Consider the following 12,760-nt stretch of genomic DNA (forward strand, 5'->3'; position numbering starts at 1 on the left):
CATTATTATTATTTAGTTATGTCTAACCTCTTAACAATCAGCTGCCTACTTGCACAGAGCAACATGACCATCCCATTGGAGAGATGTTTGTTTCCACCTAATGATTTATTCAATCTTTTACCTCCGTTTTGGTCTCCACCAGCTCCAGAGACACTTTTTAACTATTATTAAATCTGACCCTTAATGGAGCCTTAAAGCGTAAAAACCTGGGAAAATATAATGAACTTCAGTTGCCACTTTCACACATTTGAATATGCCTCTAATGTCCATAGAATAATCATGAAAATTATATATGAGATCTGTGCTAGTCAACATAGAAGTATTGGACATTAATGCTGATTATGCCCTAAAAGTGAAAAAATTGATATAACTTACTAATCAAATTTTATCCTAAATTACTTTGTCTGGCCAACATTTGCTGACAAACATGCAAAACCACTGCTATGGTCCTTTTTTAAAGTAAAATGTGTAAAGTATATTTTTAACTTTTTGTTTGTTTCTAGTGCTTTTGTATTTTTAGTAATGTACCTGCTGACTTTTAACTGCACGTTGAGATTTAATGTAATTTTCAGGCGACATCGCGAGTCATAAGTTCATTTTCTACAACCAGAGAAAGAGTGAGCAAGGCTGGAGAATGCAAAAATAAAAAGTTGGTTGGTGAAGTTGAAATTAAATTATGTTTGATATGGACCCATAATAGCGGCTCTTAATTTGAATATTCTTCATGTAAGAAAGCTGTGATTGGTACAATGTCCAACCAATCCTTTGATTTAAGGGTATAAATACTGCAAAGATGAGACAAATTCCAAACTTTCATAAATAATAAGATGCATTTGCAGACGGCTGGGTTAACTGTTCACTCGGCTCTGGAGGAAATGAACACTGTTCAGATTTACTGTAGTAACACTTACATAGACGGCTACGCTGTGTTTGGCATTTAAAGGCGATGTGATGTTCTGTGCGACTGCAGTTTGAACTCTGTGACAATAAAAGCTGATTGAGCCAATTTTGCATTAAGTGCTTTTTTTCTTGATGTAATATAACCTCAGAGCTCCATATACTGTAGGTCACATGATGTACAGAGGGTTCATGGGACATTTTTATAATGTATTAATACATTTTGTTAGATAGATTCGATGAAAAGACTTAAAGTTATTCTCTCAGGTTCAGTTATTTGCTAAAACAGCTGATCACTGTAGTTTTTAATATACAAAGAGGAGGAAATGGTGGATTTGTTGAAATATTTTCAGAGTCGGATTCGGAAATGTTGACAGTGATTTAGTAGATTAACTCAAGTAATTTACTTAACTACAATTTTAGTGGAACTTGTACTTTACTGTAGTACAGTTTGAGGTACTTGTACTTTACTGTAGTATTTCCATGTGATACAAGTTGTAATGGAGTATTTTTTTTACATTGCTTCCTTAGTACTTTTACTCAGGTAAAGGCTCTGAATACCTCTGACATTTGGTGCTCTGGTGAGTTTCTGGCATCAGGACAGTGTACTTTTTAATTGATTCATTTATTTTTTGGTTTGGACACATGGGATTGTTTAAATAATATAGACTTATCAGTAGATTTATACAAATAAGTATATTTTCTATGTTTCACAATGTTTTGATAAAAAATTTAAACCGCTGAAGAATCAGTTGAACACCAATTTAATTTTTAATTTCAGAAAAAAACCAAAATGCACAGATTACAGATGAGATGCACAAAAACATGATCACTGAAAACATTTATGTGAGGGCTGACGATGAGATTTTATCCATATTGCATCTAATTTCTTCGGACTCTCGTTGTTAATGTCCAATCACATGTCCAGAATCATCCGAAGGTGTCAGATAGTGCTCAAGTACGTTTCACGTTTCTCTTTTAAATGTGTTTTATTTTCACCACGAGAGGTATAATAGATTAAAATAAGGCATTCCATTAATATTATTAATTCTAAACTGTGGTGAGAAGTCTCATTAATCCTTCGTAGTTGAGTTTCTTTGGTTGTAATGCAAATTGCAGTATTTTTTACTGATTTAGTTTTGTATTTCCAGATATTGTCATATGATTCTCTATAAACAGTGCAGGACACTACCTGAACATGGCTCAATGCCTCATCTTCAGCCTTCAGTCTTGTTTCCTTCCAGCATCTCTCCTTACCTGCTCGTCTGCTTCTTCTCCGTTTAAACCTTTCAATCAAACCTTTGCTTCAACAAGGTTGTTTTGACTTAACTCCAAAGCACAGTGCTGATTCACATATTTACATTTTCTATCAAAAATAAAAGTCCTATTACAATCTTTGCTGTCAAATCAGTGCTCTAATTAAAAGCAAAACATTACTTTGGCACATTCATTTTGGGAACAAATATCTCATCTAAATCAAAGCCTGTGATGTAATGTATTATGTACCTCACCTGCATTTAACTGCTAACAAAAATAAACAAAGAAACAAAACTGCAAGAATATAAGGACTGTACTTGAACCTGGAGTTCCTTAAAGGGAAATTCAGTTTTGATGCACAAGTATAAAAACACAAGTCATAGTTTTTGCTGGTGTATCTATAATACCAGTAGCCACCTGAGTTGGCTCTGTTGTTGCTTGGTTTTGTTGCTAGGTTCCAGCTAGCAGCACTCGGGTTGGTCTTGGTGCCCAAACACTTAATTCATCACAATTCTGGGATGAGGCTGGCACCCAATTAGGCCATTGTCGCTGTAAGGGAGTTTAGCACGACATTTTAATGTCCACAATTGCTGTAGAGCTCATGGATCAGCTGGAAACAGCCTTAAATAGGAGTTCAAACTGTCCAAAAGAATACAAGCCTAAAATGGGACAATCGTGAGTTTTCTGGATTGATCCGCAGTTTGAACTCAGAAGCAGAAGTAGAAGAATCCACACAGGAAAAAACAGAGAGGGGGAGTTTCTGTGTGAGATGTTTTTTTTCCTGTTGCTGTACAATGAGAAGTACTCTGAATCTGCTGTAAAGTTTTTGAACTCTACTTCAGACACAGTTGTTTTTTGTCTGAAATATGAAATATGTGTCCTGAATGTGTCAAAAATAAAATGTCAGACAAACTGTGATCGAAGCAAACACTTTGATTGCAATTTAATGTAATTTTTTTCTCAAGCATCAAATGTAATGCATCAACATTTAAAGAGAGGAGGTGATAAAAGCACTAAAGCTAAGCTGCAAGCAGCTGATCTCATGGCGATTAAAAATCTGTTTAAGAGAATGCAAAGTGCTTTGAAAACACTTACCATCCGAGCAGGTCTGAACATCTATAGCCAATTGAAAAACTTTGCAGCTAGATCAGCTAATTAGCTGTTTATTAAAATAAGTGCATGATCAAATGCAGATGTCAAGCTGGCACATGTAAGCCTACATGCATTTTCATAATTCAGTAAGTGTTGAATCATTGTATGAGTGAATTTATATCCACATTTAAAGGGGGGTATTGTCCCACTTAAATTACATATAATATTAATTAATTTCTTTAAGAATCTTATCAAACTCCCACAAAATGTCTTGTCAATTCATAATAATATAATAATTATAATTTAGTCCGGTATCTTAGCGTGCAAATATTTGCTTATTGCACGAAACACAAGCTAGAGCTCAGACTGATGGGAATCAACAGCTCTGCAGGTATTTGGTCATAAATTATGTATTGGACAAAGTAAAGTTTTGACCTGATGATGGAAAGTCAGGATCACCAAAGTTATCACAATTCATCCTGAGGGGAACATGAGCCTGTGTACCAATTTCAGGGCAATCCACTCAATAATTGAGAGAAAAAAAAACTGGATATTAAATCACTTGCTTGAATAATGCTAGTTCATCAGATAAGATGAGTCAGGAGTATTAGTTATATGACTCGTAAAGTGCTACAATAACTTCTTTGACAGAAAGCTCCACCTCAAAAAACTGGATAATTCTGTTTCTCTATAATACCCCTCCTTTAAAATTTGCAGTTATAAACACTGAGTGTTTGATTGGGTATGTGCAGATGCTTCGTCTAAAACTGTGCTTCTGACCGACTGGAGCCTAATGTGGTGGTTGAGTGGTGGTTTTGGGTGGTGGACCATTCCAGCCGAAGTCTCCCCTCTGATAGTTCTGCAGATGATGATGATGTCGGCCCACTGGAAATTCGCAGGAGTCAGGATGCAGCAGATATCCTGAGAACGTGCTGCTGCTCTCATTGTCGGTGTGAATGCCGTTGGTGGTGGAGTTCTTCACCTGCAGCCACACCTGGTCTAACATGCTGAGATGGAGGATGACAGTCTGGCTGGCGGTGGCTTGGCTGTTTACTGCTGTTGTTTTGATGACAGGGTAGAAGTTGTGGAACAGGCCGACCTTAAGCATCTTGTCGGAGACTGCGAGGTGGAAGGTGAAGACGTAGGTGCCGTTGACAGGAGCCGTGTAGATGCCCATGAAGGGGTTGAAATGCCCCAGCTGGTTCGTAATGATGTGTGGGAAAGGAATGGGCCAGTTTGGAGCAGGCAACGACTGGTTGAGAGCTGCAGAGAAGGCTGAATGGATGACTGGGGAGCAGGGCCCAGGCGGCCCCATGGGGCCAATGAAGCCCTGGTTGCCCTTTAGGCCTATTGGGCCTTGTACACCCTCGGTACCCATGTCACCTTTGTCCCCTTTAGGCCCCTTTTCCCCAGGTCTCCCATCTGTGCCATCCATCCCATCTGTGCAGTTGCACAACCCCTGCTCGCCTTGATCACCCTTCTGGCCGTCCATTCCAGGGGTGCCGACCATGCCGAGGTCACCCTTATCACCCTTAAAACCTTTAGGTCCCCCACGTCCATGGACCCCAGGCAGACCTCGGGATCCGGCTGGTCCAGGGAGGCCTTGTGGACCCGTTGGACCCTGGACACTCTCACAGGAAGCAGGGCATGTCCCGGTTTCTCCCTGGACACCCTGGACACCCTGGAGCCCTATCATTCCTCGGTCTCCTTTCTCTCCTGAAGACATATAAACACTCATTAAGAATATTTGTATCAGAAATCCTTTTAACCTTATTAACTCTTAATTTTCTCACTACACTTCCACGGCTGGATTCACCAATTTACATCTGCAAAGTAAAACAATTAGATCTTTCTTTCTTCCCTCGTGTCTGTCTTTCATTGATAGGTTTTTAAAGAGTTCCTTCATCTGAGTGTAGAACCATAAAGGCTGCTCTCGATCTAAAAATTATCTTTTGGTGAGACTGTCCTCTCAGTCCCAGAAATTAGATATGTTTACATTCAAGTCATAAAGAATCAGGAGCTTCTTCTTTCCAAGAAGACCAGATGTTGTGGTGGGTGGATGAGGCAACAAGACTTTGACATGGTCGAACATTGTTCACCTCCCATTTCCTACAAACACACAATACTGTTTTCTTTTGCCCAAGTCCAAACCAAGTAATTTTTGTCTAACCAAGCTGAAAGTATGGGATCAAAAATGTTTTTTTGTTGTTTTTTTTTAGCAATGATTTGTAACAGTTTTAGCACTAACCATTGACGTTGATCTGTTTATGGTTGCATCAGATCAGAAATCACTTATATTTGTTGTTATTACAATCTGTATATTTGTTGTTTAATTTCTTTTCCCTTGGTTAACTTTTTGTATTTTGGTGTTACAACAGTGAAACACTAATAAAATATTAAGTTATTAACTGTAACAGAGAGTGATCTTAGCAGACCTTTGAAGCCTCGGTCGCCTTTCATCCCGTTGAAACCGATGGCGCCATTCTGCCCCTTCTCACCATGGTCTCCCTTCTGACCTGTTAAAAACAAATACAGAAATGAGGAGACACAAGGACTTGACCTGCACTGATATAAACATGTTCATACAATTCTATAATATCATAAAAATGTCCTGAATCCTGAAAGAAACTGATGAATATGCAGTTTTCACCAGAAAAATTGTAATTATGCTACAACAACTAATTCTACACATAGTGCCTGTTAAAAAAAAAGGGCTGATATCATGATTCAGAATCAGACAAGAAAATCTCTTTGGAGTTCTCTTTTTTCCCTTTTGATCGAACAAGGCGAACACAAAATTCCACCTTCCATCAAATGATCCTAGTTATGTTGTTATTTATTGTCAGTTTGGACATTAAGGTGCAGTAATAGAGAGTTCTGGATGTGTTACTCACCTTTTATCCCCATTGGGCCTGTGAATCCTGGGCGACCTCTGAACCCTGTCATTCCTCTTCTCCCGGGACTCCCAGGTTGACCTGTTCCAAAAGTTAGTCGGGTCAGTTTTTACAAAAAAATCCCAGAAATACCTTCAGTGTTATCATCTTTTCTAATTGTTGCATTAAAGTCTTGGAATCAAACTACCAACACTGGCAGTGTTAGTGATGAGCTTCACTAAATGTTCAACATTTCCTCAATCAATCCTCACATTTAAACTGAAGTACACTATAAGGGAAACTAGTGAGAAGATGTAGATGTAGTTTTGTGCCTCTTGTTTTATCTTCCATGCCAGAAGTTGGTGTATATTGTTTTTCTATGCGCTACCGTCTATTAAATCCTGCTAACCTGAGTCTCGGAGCCATTGAGATGCAATCCATGTTTTTCCCCCCTGCAATGGACCCATGACCCCAAGTTTAGGAAACTCTTACTTAGACTATTCAATCAACTTATTACAAAAAAATTGCAGTGTTGTTTTTGTCTTGACATGTTTTAATATTGGTCATGAAACAAATTAATCTAGTTTTTTCTCTAATAAGGATGTTTGGGATTTGAGTCAACAATATATAATCCAGTTTTCATCCTCATTTCTTGTCTGTTTTAGGGGAAAAAAAGAAGCTAAATCAATAATCTAAAGCAAGATCCATGTCTAGTAACTTCCCACCGTGTATATGAGAGATAAAAGCTGTTACCAGTCAGTGATCACAAAATCAGGTTGATGTCTTCATGTAAGAGAAGTCAAACAAAAACTAAAACAAAGCTGCTGTTTTTCACCAAAACTCAAGTAGGTAAACAGAGGTGGTCTACATGCCTGGAGGGCCCCGGTCTCCATGGTCTCCTTTGGGCCCCACGGTGCCTTTACAGTGCAAGCAGAGGCAGAAAAATGGAATCTGGTCAATGGGCGGCGGTGATGGCGCATTCATCAGCATGTCGCAGATCGCCATATCAGGCAAGGGGGGTATCTCTGGACCTGTGTCCCCCATCTCCCAGTGCTTGCCAGAGCCTGCGGTCATGTTGCTGCTGGGCGGCCAGGGCAGACCTGTCGGGGGCATCTGCAGGGGGGAGCTGCGAGCGACGGGCAACCAGGGGGGGGTGTCCTCCGAAGACTCTGATGGTGCCTCCTCGTCTGGAGCGGGCCATTGGTAGGTGTTGGGGTCCGTGGAGCCTTCCTCTTCACTGGACCACACAGAGGTGCTGTTTGGTAGCAGCATGGCTGAACAGAGTGAGGACAGGACGAGGAGTCCCAACAGCCTCGACGACATCTGGAGCAGGAGAAGAGAATAATGGGAGAAGATAACTACACTAACAAAATATATACATTACCCACAAGTCTTGAATACTTTTGCTCCTTTTTCTGTAAACATTTTTTGAGAACTTCCAGCAGAGTAAAATAGTTTGAGCCAGTTTCAAATACACATTAAAAAATCTCTTTCTGTTGCTGATTGACATCCATCCCTGGAAAAAATAATATATTTTTGAAACAAATCAAATTTTTAGGACTCAAAATACAACTAAAAGCACTGCACTATAAAGCTACTACTGCTCAGGAACTTAATCAAAATTAATCAATCACTAAAAATCAACACAGTTAAACTATGTGTAGTGTGTAAAGAGACGAAAAGTCAGTTTTTGGCCAAATTTGTATTTAACAGAAAGCAGCTATCGGAGTGTCACGGTTGCTCTGTGTTTGCCTCAGGTTTTTATGTTTGAATCCAACAATTCAGACAAATGCATAAGACTTACATTTATTAAAATTTTATTTTTTAAAATTAGTTTCTTTGCTTTCTGCTCCGTCACAAATTGTTCAATCACCAAAACCTGAATTAATCTAATTAAAGTTCCATCTTGCCTGAAATGAGTTTTTGTAAGAAAGACTCACCGCTCTCTCTGAGTCGTGCAGCATCGTCTGGATGATGATGATGATTTTTGGGAAGATGAGCCGGAGTGAAGAGGCTTTGATCCATATATAAGCCTCGCCCCAAAACAACACTTCTCCAGCAGGACAATAAAGAGGTGCGTCCTTATTGTCCTTACTGAAGAGGAACTGGGTCTTCTCCCTGCGACGTGACCTCCTTCACCGTGAAACCGCAAAATACATTCAGAGCAGAAAGAAGAGACGCTCCTCTGTTTATCTTTCCATCGTTCTCCACCCTCCTCTTTCTCTCATCCTTTCAGGACACAGGATTCGCTCAATTTTGTGTTAATACTGTAAATTAATTCCTTTTCCAGTAGATTTCCCTGCAGAGTCGCCTCTTTTTTTCATCAGGGAAGAAAAGCCTCTGAAAACTAAATATCTGAGACCATTGCAGCTGCTCACTGTAGTTTTTAAACAAATACGCAGGAGTAAATGGTGCATTTGTTTGGCACTATTTTCAGCAGTAGATGATTCCACATTTGTTCCCCTTCTGAGGCACAGTTACGTTATTTAACCAAGCTCACATTTACAGCATGATTGTAAAACCCTCTTAGACAAATTTGTGATTTCGGGCTGTTAAAATAATGTTGATTTGAGTGGATTTGATTGACTTCTTTTGTTCCAAGCTTAATTTTCTTGTTTTAACAGTTTAAGTCTTTTCTACAGTCAACTTATATCTTGATCATGTTGCAGCGACCTGCCTCATTCTGTCTCCTCACTTACACTACTACAACTAGAAACTATATTAGAATATGTTCAACAATTGGCTCAGTTTGCACAAACAATATAGAAATATAACACTGTGAAGGAAACCACTCTTCACAATGAACAACCTACATTTCACTGCAGAGGACTTGAATATAACTTTGAGATTAACTGAATACATCACATTAATAAAACTAATTTTATAATGTTATTTTTTTGTATAAAGCAATTTACAAACCTTGACATAGTATTTATTGTAATAATTGTGTAATTGTTTATTTTTGCTTTGTTTAATAGCTATAGAGGGATTTGAGAACCACCTCCATCTCACCATCTCCCTTTCCCTCTCAATCCTTTCTTCTCCACTTCTCTCCTCCTTTGTCATTTTTCGTGTCGATATGCGATAAGAAGCTCAAACTGTAAACAGATCTCCTTCAGACGACTCGCTGGTGTTACTCCTCTCTTCCTCCTTTAAAGAAAATAACTATTCAACACAAAAGAGACAGAAAAGAGACGTTCACACTACACTGGTTAAAGGATGATTTCACATTTTTACACGTGTCTTAAACAACAGTCAGGTCTCCATATGAACAGTGGCAGATGTTTTCCTCTCTGTAATCATTCCTCCTATTCATACTGACTATTAAAGGTAGATTCAGTGACTATGTAGAGAGATTGTTCAATATACTTTTAGTGATATTCACACAATATATCCTCAGGGTTGCTGAAAACGGATCTTCTAATGGTCAATATGAAAGAGGGGGCAAGAAAAACACACAATGTTCATCTGGGCTCCTTCATCTTGTTTCAGGACAGACTTTAAAAATCTAGAACCCGTCCTTTAATATCCCAAAACAAAGAGAAACATGTTAAGTGACCCAATCTTGAGGTTATGACTCTCAAGACTCTGTGGGTCAAATATCACAGAAGATTACCAAAGTCAGACGGTTTCATCCTCTGAGGAACATGCATGTCTGACGAAAACAATCATGGCAATCCAACCAATAGATGCTGAGATTGAGTTTTTTCTTGCAGTTGATTCAACGCCAACCAGTCAAAGCAGATGGTCGCCCACCTAGAGTCCGGTTCTACATGAGGTTTCTTCCTGTTAAAGGAGAGTTTTTCTTGCCGCTGTCGTCATGTGCTGCTCATGTGGGAATGTTGGGTCTCTTTAATTTAAATGTAAAGAGTATGGTCTAAACCTGCTCTATGTGTCAAGTGCCTTAACATTGATTGATTGATTGATATCTAACCAAACAATCTCACAACAGGTTGATTTAGCAACTGTTCTATAGCTTTCAATTCTATCACAATTTCCTTCATTTTCCAAGCATTTTAAGGACTTTGCTCCATGTTGGTTAAAACAAAAGTCCTCAAAGTGCTCCAAGAAGAGTGAATAGAAGCTCAAAGTCTTAAATGACAGCAGGGCAAGCTATCTACTGAGGAAGAACCTGCAAAGGAAACTTCAGACCAGATCCTGAATGAACATTTTTGTGTTTGTTCACCTGCTGTTTCCAAGTTCAAGAACAAACTTTCAGTCTCAGACAAACAGTATGTTTATATAGCATGTGTGCCACGTAGGTCACATGACCCAATGAAAACGTGACCTGTCCCACTTAGGTGAAACGAGGGACGCTTCATTGTATTTCTGAAATCTGACTGAGCCTCACTAGCTCACAATACCCAGTAAAAAGCCTTCACACAGGAATGCAGCCGTTGTTGATCCTCGGCCTTTGGTGTGTCACTGAGCGCCGCCGGCTGTGGAAACCAGGACATTTATCAGGGTTAACTATTCATCTCCTTATTTTCTTTTGTGGTGGAGCTTCGTCCCCTCGGCTCGGTTTACCTTTGTGTCTTCAACTGTTTTGATTTTTCAGAACACAAGGCAGCCTGGGGACATAAAGGAGTCGTCTCTGGTTCCACAGGCAAATTGGCGATGGGGGCGACCAACAGTAAGAGAAAGAGCTGGTCCGAGAATTGGCCGGCCGCCTGCTGCTTTGTGTTTGGACCAAGTTCCAGTGTGTTCCCTTCACTGCCATGAACTGCTTTAAAGACAGGCTTTGTGTTTGTGTTTGCAGAGGGTAGTTTCACTCACACAGTTTTGGAGATACAGTCAATGATTCTGGTTGAAGACGCAGATAGCTGAACATGTGCGTTTATTATAAGTTTTGAATTATTTTTAAAACCTTCACTGCAAAAACATTAAAAGTAACCCTTGTGTGGTTGTAGAAATACAAATATGAAAATTGTTATAAAAGCATTATCTGACCTCAAAACTGATTTCTGCTTTAAAAGATGTGGTTTCTTAATAATATTGTGGTTAAGAAACAACATGACACCATTCTGTGTCCTCATGTCCCCCTAAAATGTGAAAATAAACGTATGAATAACTTAGCACACATTCTTTTTTTGTGGACCCAGCATCAAATTTCTGCTTTTTAATCCATTTAGAGAGAATATATTAGAGGATTATGGTAAAAATGTCTAAGTGGTGTAACCATAAACACTTTGTACCAAATAATTCATCTTGCTTAAAAACAGTAAATTGTCAATAAAACACCATATCAACTAGTTTGGCATGATCTTACATTATAACTTTATATTAAATAAAGGTAATGGAATACAATTGTTCTACATATTAAATTTACTCTGGTAACCATGGAGATCAGGAAACATTTACATGTTTTAAATGAAGTCATTATTAGTATAAGTCCACTTAAATACACTGTAGGTGATAAAATAATGAATATTTATCATTCTTTCGTGGTTACACCATTTGACATTTTCAGGAGTATTCAGTCTTACTTTTGGTAAAAAAATGGTGCAAATGTCATTTCAAATCATATAAAACCAACAAAAATACTAAATGTACATTTTAACAAACCTGATGCTGCTCTTAAAACTAGTTTTAACATATTTTTGAATTGCTCATTTCAAGGCAAAAGCATGAAGGTTTAAGGTTAATGCTAGGTTTTTTTTCTAAGGTTAGATAAGTGTGTGTGTTTGTGTGTGTGTTTGAAAGGTGGTGTGTACTTGTCCTCCTTTCTTCATTTGTCTTCTGATATCATTCAGATCTAACAAAAGTTTTATTCGATGCCTCTGCTCTTGGGTGTGTTACATAATTCAAATGGAAAAACAAGATGTATCAGAATCCCAGAAGCCTCTTTGTGTTTTCATTATCAGGTTTTCTTTTTCTAACCGTGGTTTTGTTACAGGTGTTTTCACGCTGGCTGGATGGAGGAGGGGGGGGCCGAAGCTTCTTCATCTGCAGCTCGAAACACTTTCAACAGGTAAAGTTGATTTTTTATTTGTGCAGCCCAATATCACATATCACAAACTTGCCTCAAGGGGCTTTACAATCTGTAATATCTTATATCCTCCGACCGTCTTAGATAAAGAAAAAAACCTTTTAACCCACTTTAACAATAAAAAGTTAGAGACCCTAAAGCAGAGAGAAAACTCATTGACAATATAGAAAATAAGGATGACAAAATTATCAATTGATTGCTAACAGAATGATAGTGGAATCAATTATACTGTTCTGGGTCTTTTCGCCTGAAATTTGATGAAGTGAAATTTGATGTCTTCCCCCTAATGTGACCCAGAACATACAAAAAAGGAAATATATCTGACCCATATTCGTCCAAAATGTCAAGAATATTCATTCTTCACATTTAATATAATTCGTTGAAATAGTTCTCATGTTTTATGCAACATTCCATCATAGTATAGTGTTTTTTAATATTTATTTTTTTAATCATAAAAACTAAAGAATAAACTCTCTCTGCTCTCTAAAAGCTTCATTAAAGAAAAATGTTTATCTGTGACTGATGAGCTCTTTATGAATGATTTGTGCTTCAGAAGTTTGTAATAGAAACTAATTATGAAATACTCATAGACTGTATATAAAATGGACGTAACATCCGTGACGTCACCCATTGGTTTGTGGACTGCTGCTCG

At 38.3% G+C, this 12,760-nt stretch overlaps 1 protein-coding gene across 1 annotated transcript; it reads right to left on the reverse strand.

Annotated features, from left to right (window-relative positions):
• Positions 1-4,036: 4,036 nt before the first annotated feature.
• LOC133990134 (inner ear-specific collagen-like) lies at positions 4,037-10,576 on the reverse strand. Its single transcript, XM_062428308.1, has 6 exons — positions 10,479-10,576; positions 8,060-8,252; positions 6,992-7,442; positions 6,141-6,221; positions 5,682-5,762; positions 4,037-4,962 (listed from the first exon to the last, which is right to left on the reverse strand). Exons 1-6 carry the CDS (start codon positions 10,574-10,576, stop codon positions 4,037-4,039), a joined length of 1,830 nt encoding a protein of 609 aa, XP_062284292.1.
• Between the last annotated feature and the right edge of the window lie 2,184 nt (positions 10,577-12,760).

Source organism: Scomber scombrus, chromosome 11 (assembly GCF_963691925.1).
Source record: "Scomber scombrus chromosome 11, fScoSco1.1, whole genome shotgun sequence".
NCBI classification, from domain to species: domain Eukaryota; kingdom Metazoa; phylum Chordata; class Actinopteri; order Scombriformes; family Scombridae; genus Scomber; species Scomber scombrus.

Bases quoted from the DNA above. Each gene is read 5' to 3' on its own strand.
- LOC133990134 (XM_062428308.1), bottom strand. From the start codon at position 10,576: ATGTCCTGGTTTCCACAGCCGGCGGCGCTCAGTGACACACCAAAGGCC. The intron at 8,253-10,478 runs GTGAGCTAGTGA...TTCACGGTGAAG, and splicing joins AAGGCTTTTTACTGGGTATT to GAGGTCACGTCGCAGGGAGA. The intron at 5,763-6,140 runs GTGAGTAACACA...TGTTTTTAACAG, and splicing joins AGGCCCAATGGGGATAAAAG to GTCAGAAGGGAGACCATGGT.